The 6,957-nt window shown below is 37.0% G+C and overlaps 1 protein-coding gene across 3 annotated transcripts; it reads left to right on the top strand.

The window, feature by feature from the left end:
- Positions 1 to 218: 218 nt before the first annotated feature.
- HUA1 (floral homeotic protein (HUA1)) lies at positions 219 to 6,500 on the top strand. Of its 3 annotated transcripts, XM_086242930.1 has the most exons (12): positions 225 to 556; positions 1,301 to 1,545; positions 3,390 to 3,449; positions 3,550 to 3,627; positions 3,724 to 3,783; positions 3,876 to 4,085; positions 4,251 to 4,288; positions 4,379 to 4,425; positions 4,540 to 4,658; positions 4,840 to 4,893; positions 5,076 to 5,189; positions 6,073 to 6,500. In XM_086242930.1, exons 1-12 carry the CDS (start codon positions 298 to 300, stop codon positions 6,238 to 6,240), a joined length of 1,452 nt encoding a protein of 483 aa, XP_086099056.1. In that variant the 5' UTR covers positions 225 to 297; the 3' UTR covers positions 6,241 to 6,500. The 3 variants fall into 3 exon arrangements, with proteins under 3 accessions (XP_086099065.1, XP_086099056.1, XP_086099073.1); XM_086242939.1 differs by lacking the exon at positions 5,076 to 5,189 and having other exon boundaries at positions 219 to 556; XM_086242947.1 differs by lacking the exon at positions 1,301 to 1,545 and having other exon boundaries at positions 376 to 556.
- The last annotated feature ends 457 nt before the right edge of the window (positions 6,501 to 6,957 follow it).

Genomic DNA, 6,957 nt, shown 5'->3' with positions numbered 1-6,957 from the left:
CACATGCAAACCATGACGACTGTGGGTTGGATTCCTCTTTTGTTCAACGCGACATCAACAACCAAATATTTAGAGGATAAAAAAAAAACCAAATATTTAGAGGTATTTATTCTGGATAAATAAGATTTTCTAGTAAAATTGGAGTTACAAAGTAAAAAAAAAAAAATGCAGGTTGAAATAAAATGACCTAATCTAACAGTCCAAAATTCCAGATGGGACATCTTTCCTTAAAATTAGAAGAGGTGATTTTCTAGGGCATGTGCATGTAGTACTGCATTTGCTCCTCTTTATTAATCGATGGCGAGCCATCTCTACGGCTACGGAGCCGCCCAATCAGCTACAGCTGCTGCTGCCGCCACAGCCGGCCTCTCCACCGTGTACACCGCCCGTTCCCTAGCCGACTCCTACCTATCCGACCCGGCCTTCCGTTACATTTCCGGGTCGGACCCTCTCGCCTCCGCCACCGATAATTTCCATCGAAGTAGCTCCATGTGGTCTTCATGGCCCGTTCCAGATGCCGAGCCCGGCGTTCCCGGCCTCAAACGCCCTTCTGAAGGTTCCTCCTCTTTCTCTCTGCTATCTCTACTTCCACATTCTGTTTGGTTACTGGGAAAATTGCTGGAATGCAATCTTTTCGCATTCTGTACTCGAGTTTTCTTCTGATGTAATTAGTTGTTATTGTTTTATAAAACCAAATGAGAATCTTGAATTTGGCAATGTTAAAGTACATTTCTTTTTCCAGCTGCATAACTAAGAAATTGCTTCTTCATGTCATCTCAAGCTTAAATTATGTATTATTTCTAATCTAATATTATATATGCATATGTTTTTCTGCTTCTGTGTGTGTTTTATAATGTGCTTATCACCAAATATGAATAGGCATTTTGCTTTCATTAGTAGTGTATTCTTTTCTTTTGGCTTGACTTTCATTAGCAGTGTCTGAAACTGATTATTACCAAGCAAGTCATTTCACCTCAGATTTCAGCTTAAAGAAGGAAACATGGAACTGTTTTAACAATAGCATAACAGATTTGGTTTATCACCTTTGATTACTATAGTAGCATAAGGCTGGGGACAAAATTTATATGTATAAATAACTTCTTAAAGCCTGGTACTTTTTGTATCTGTCTTTAGTGCGATATGTATACAATTTTCAGAAGAAAAAGAAAATCTATATGTGTGTTTATAGTATATGTACTTTCTTACCCAAATGACTTTTGAAGATATACAGTATACTTATATGGTAACGTATATGTTTCCTCTGGTTTTCTTGTATATACTTGTCTACTACGCACTATAGTGCTCTACCATCAGACTCTCTTGGGTGCCCATAATACGATTGGGCAAACAGAAGCTTGGTATACAAACTCTTTAACCAAGCGCCCTAGGTTCGAGAGTGCAAGCAATTTGCCTATATATCCACAGAGGCCAGGAGAGAAGGATTGTGCCCACTATATGCTCACAAGAACCTGTAAATTTGGAGAGAGCTGCAAGTTTGACCATCCTATTTGGGTTCCTGAGGGTGGAATCCCAGATTGGAAAGAGGTGACTGTTTATTATTATAGTTTATGCCTATTACAATCATATCTTATCATATACATACAAAATTATTATTTAGTAAAATAATTTCTTAAATTCTATATCTAAAAGAAATATTTTCTTTAAGTTTATGAGTGAATTGATCATGTCCTATAAGCTTTTTGTATTTAATAAGTTGCATGGTTGTTCCCTGAATCTGCGTTTATATATTAATGAGACTTATTTGCTTACTTCTATAGTTTCGTATATTTCCTAAAGCTCACTGTAAAATAATTTTTTCTTTTGAAATTTTACTGTTGTATCTATTATATAGCTCGCATACCCGCTGAATATTCTGCAGAAAATCTGGCTATGCGGGAAAGATAAAGCAGCCAGTGAAGCTGAATTGGTTCTTGAGTCAGTTGTTGAGGAATCTATTATTTCTCATTTTCTTTCTTACTTTTTCATTTTTGGTTCCTTCCTCCTCCCCCTTTGGGTTTTTCAATTGTTGTTTCTTTTTAAAGGGTTTTCATCTAAATTTTGATTGATTAATGTAATATAATCCTATTTTCGAATTTGCAGATTTTTTTTGAAAAAAAAAAAGTGTCCTTTTAACCCTAGGGGGGGGGGGATTGTTAGGTCTTGCATTGTGTTGGCTAATTCTGTTCTCAAAGCACCCCATGAGTTGTATCTCAAGTCTTTGTCTCTCATGTTTGTGCATTGTGGTTGTTATGCCATCTTGATGCTATGTTGAAGATATTTGGTTTGGTTGCGTGCATCCTATGTGGTTAGACTTGCATCCCATGGCCTTAAATGTTTTCAAATGTCTGTATTTAAATGAGAGTGTTAAAATAGCATTTTTCAAAATCCTAGGGAGTTTTGAAGTCTTTTTGGGTCAAAGTAGATATTCTTAGCCTTTCTCAAGTAAGACAGAGCCGGCTCAAGCAAAGTTCTTGAAGCCCTGGAAGGTGAAGAATTCCGTTGGAAGCATGTTTGATCAAATTTTTGGTGGAATTATTTGATAGATGTTCACTCAATGATTGAGCAAAGTGCTCAATCATGTTGACAGAAGTGTCCTAGATCTTGTTGACAGAAGAAATCACCAATGATTGAGCGAAGTTCTCGTGTCCTGGCAAACAAGTGGAGGAGGAGAGTACTTGTACCTTTATTTGTTTGATATACGAGTTGGTTATTGTGAATGCGAAGGCTGTAGGAAAGCATTAAGGATTGGTTGGAAGCTGCATGGGCAGTTTGCCAGTTGTTGTTGACAGTTTGCTAGTTGTTGTCGATGATAATGATGGTGATGTATTGATTGTGGAGTCAAGTCAGTAAGTGTAACATCTTTGTAGGCATATACCTTACTGTGCTTCGAATCATGTAGAAAGGGCTTCCATCTGATTACTATCCATTTGCCTGGTAACATTAGAATTAAAATGAAAATATTGCCTTAAGCTTATGATCTGTGTTATTTTATGATTTGATGATTAGATGAACCTAATATATAGGCTTACAAGCCTTACAGCTATATCTTGTCTTAAATTCCATGTAAAATAGGGCTTCCATCTGATGATTAACTACTGGCTTGATAACATAAGTTTTCCATACAAAAAATGTTATTAAATTTATAATCGTTTGGTTCCATTTTTCTGGTAAGTTATTCTGCTGCTCTACAGAGTGTTTGCCATTCTCTGCCTTTTCTTATTATCTTCATTTGGAATCTATTAAATTTAGAAATTGAGTCTGTAGATCACATATGGCAGCTGTTTTTGCTCTTTGTGTGCTATTTTCTATCTGCCTATTAATTGTGAAACAAAGAAAACCACAAAGGTATATTGTTATAACGCAATAGAATTGATCTCTTGTTCATATAGGTTCCACTTGTCGCTCCAAGCGAATCCCTTCCTGAGAGACCTGGAGCACCTGATTGTCCAGTAAGTAGCAGTTCAAATTTTAAATCTTTTTTTTTTTCCCCAGAAACGATGTATTGCACTTGGACTATTCACGGATTCTTTGCCAATCTATATGTTGCAGTACTTTTTGAAAACTCAAAGATGCAAGTTTGGTTTGAGGTGCAAGTTTAATCATCCGAAGGACAAACTGGCTGCTGCTGTAAGTCCAAATGATATGGGGAATTTCCGACACTTAACTGTCATCTGGTCTTCTTCCCTATAGTGATGATGATATGATGCTCTACTCTGGTTTCAGGGTGCTCCAGATGCTGATGTTTACGCCTTACCCGAGAGGCCTTCTGAACCCCCATGTGCAGTAAGATATTTATCCCTTACTTTTGTTGCTTGCATTATCTATCTCTTTATGACGTTGATTTGGTTATATTCAATTAAATATTTTTTAAACAGTTCTACTTGAAAACCGGGCAATGTAAGTTTGGTGCAACCTGCAAATTTCATCACCCAAAAGATATCCAGGTACCATCAGCCGGACAAGAGAATAAAACTGGTGAAACTGCGACAACTGTTAAGAAGGAAGGAACTGGAGTTGCTGTGAACCCACATGTTTCATTCACCCCAGCACTATTATATAACTCCAAAGAGCTTCCTGTAAGACTGGTAATGTACTTCATTTAGTTATTGGAAGGATGTAGTAATGAATGAGCCTTTTACTATTCTTTCTGCATTACCTTCAAATTGCTAGTTAGCTTTCTTCTCTAATTGATTTAACAGCTTTATGATGTTTTGAATTTTTGTTGATCATGTATCTCTTACTTCTAACAGTATGAACCTGATTGTCCATTCTACCTGAAAACTGGAAGGTCAGCGATCGTCTATTTTTGTTGTTTTAGACCATGATCAAAGTATTAGATGACCAGGAATTCTTAATTGGCTTTTGTGTTGTTAAATAGTTGCAAGTATGGGGCCACTTGCCGCTACAATCATCCCGATAGGAATGGTATATTTAAGATTCTGATGTTCATGATTCCAATGCTCAGTTTCATGTGTTTTAGCTTTCAAGTGTTTATCATATATTGTTCTTCAAAACTTCACTGCTTAGATTTTTGTGCAGCAATCAATCCACCTGTTGCTGCAATCAGCCATCCCATTGTTGCCTCTCCGGTAGCAGGTCTGAACATTGGAGTTATTAATCCAGCTACCTCCATTTATCAAACTTTTGCTCATCCAACGGTAAATATGACAAATAGTATCATATCTTTCGTTTTAGTGTCTTTTGTTATATATCCAATATGTCAGCCTGCACAGACACATGCCGGCACACTGGGTGGGCCATGACACATGTTTGTTTTAAAACTTCTTGGTGGTATTGTTTGCTTAAAATTGACGCACGTTATTTATTTGCATGTTGCAGGTGGGGGTGGGCTCAACTGTCTATCCTCAACGCTTTGGACAGATTGAATGTGATGTAAGATATCTTCTTCTTCTTCTTCTTATGGATGGATCCTAAGAGAAGAACATAGACTATTTGTTTGCTTTTCTTGTATACAGATTTGCCCATAAGTGATTCTATTTAATTACTTGCTCATATTCTGGAACCTCGATGTCTGCTCTTATGTTTATGTATTGTGATTTTTTTTCATGTTGTAGTTCTATATGAAGACAGGGGAATGTAAGTTTGGTGAGCAGTGTAAATTCCATCACCCAATTGATAGGTCAGCACCGACGCTGTCACTAACCCTTGCTGGACTACCTAGGAGAGAGGTATGGATCCTTCTCTACAGAATGATGGAGTCATTCTCTCTTGGGATTATGCCAAGTCTTTTTGTCAGTGGGGTACTAGGATATTCCAAAAGGCTTGAAAAAGCATTTGGCAATTCTTCTCAAATGAATGATGATTTCATTATTTTTAGCTTCCAGAAAATTGGTAACTTTTCTCAAATGATTTGATATTTCTACTCCTGTGTATTGGTAGGAGTAGTAGTATGCTTGGCTCTTGATTGTTGGACCAATTCTCATCCTTCCTGCCTTGTTTGCTAGCATGCTTCAAACATTGTGAAGTCTCTTTAATCACCGAACAATTGCCTAGCTATCAACATTCTGACATGAGGTTCAGGCACTTCATTGTCCTTTGATTGAGGCTAGAGAAAACTAGCCTGATGTTGTGTTCATCCAGTAAACCTGTTAGGTTGTTCTAAACATCTTTCCTTGTAGTCGGCACTTTGAGGATGAAAGGAGGCTCTTCCCCCCATTTGCACTTGAAATGGGGAGTGCCAGGTCTATATTTTGGACCGCACAAGGCATGGAAACCCCCCCCCAAATGCATACACGTATTGGGGGCGGGTCTCACATGGCCCCATGCCCAATTTTTTGACTAAATCAGAATTGGCCCTCTCCATGTTGTATTGGAATATAGAGGAGCAGGATCCCAATGAGGATACTTCTTATTTTGTAATGCTATAAATATACCATTTGCATGACAGAGATTGGAAAAATGTTAATGGTAAAAGACACAACTACCCTTTTTCAGTGGGTAGTGATTGGATTTTCTGATGCATTTAACGATATCATTGAAATTTTATATTTTATCTTGCCATTATGTATGCTACCATATAAGAGCATTAATAAAGGTGGAACTTTTTTACAGGGTGCTGCAATCTGTGTGTATTACCTGAAAACTGGTACATGTAAGTATGGTGCAACCTGCAAATTTGATCACCCACCTCCTGGTGAGGTTATGGGAATGGGAGCATCACAAGGAACATCTGGTTCTTCAGGAGGGGAAGCAAAAGCAGAAGTGAGGTCCCTAGCATGAAGAACATATTAGGGAGTTATTTTATTGATCTCTTATGCCATAGTCTGTTTCGATTCAGAGGGACCAAAAGGGCCATGGCCCCTGCAAACTTTTGAAAAAAAAAAAAAAAATTTATGTTTATATGTCCTATGTGTTGAGCATATGTGTTACTTGTAAAAACATGTCTCGTCTTCTATTCTTCTCATGAATATTACAGAGATTCTCCAAATTGAATTGTGATTTAATTAAATCAAATACCATAACTCAAACCTCACAACAACACTTGGATATTTAATCATGTGGAAAAAAAAAAAAGAAATTAGATAAAAGAAGTTGGGTCAGAGAATCAAGATACAAATAAGTAGGGCTTGTTAATCTACTTTCTATTTCCTTGTTTTCAATGCATTTCTTAATGTAAATTGCTTTTGATGTCTTTCACAGAGTACTTAAATATTCTGTTTTCTTATTGTTTCCTTGGCCCTTGCTGTAATCTTGGCTCCACTCCTAGGGTTAAATGCACGTTATTCATGAATATGTTATTGTGTTGAATCAAATAATGTCAAAATCACCAATATTTCTTATCACAAAATACAAGCAAGTGAATTGTCTATCTACATAGGTAAAGAGTAATACGAAGTTCACTTGAATTTATTTAAAATATCTCAATTACACAAACCAAAGCGTTATGACCCTAAATGCAAACATTCGAAGATGTGATTCGAACTTAGCTTGCATAAA

The sequence above is a fragment of the Dryas octopetala genome, chromosome 1 (assembly GCF_963921425.1).
Source record: "Dryas octopetala chromosome 1, drDryOcto1.1, whole genome shotgun sequence".
NCBI classification, from domain to species: Eukaryota; Viridiplantae; Streptophyta; class Magnoliopsida; order Rosales; family Rosaceae; genus Dryas; species Dryas octopetala.
The sequence above is the reverse complement of the archived record's forward strand: the minus strand, read 5'-3'. Positions and strand labels throughout refer to the sequence as shown.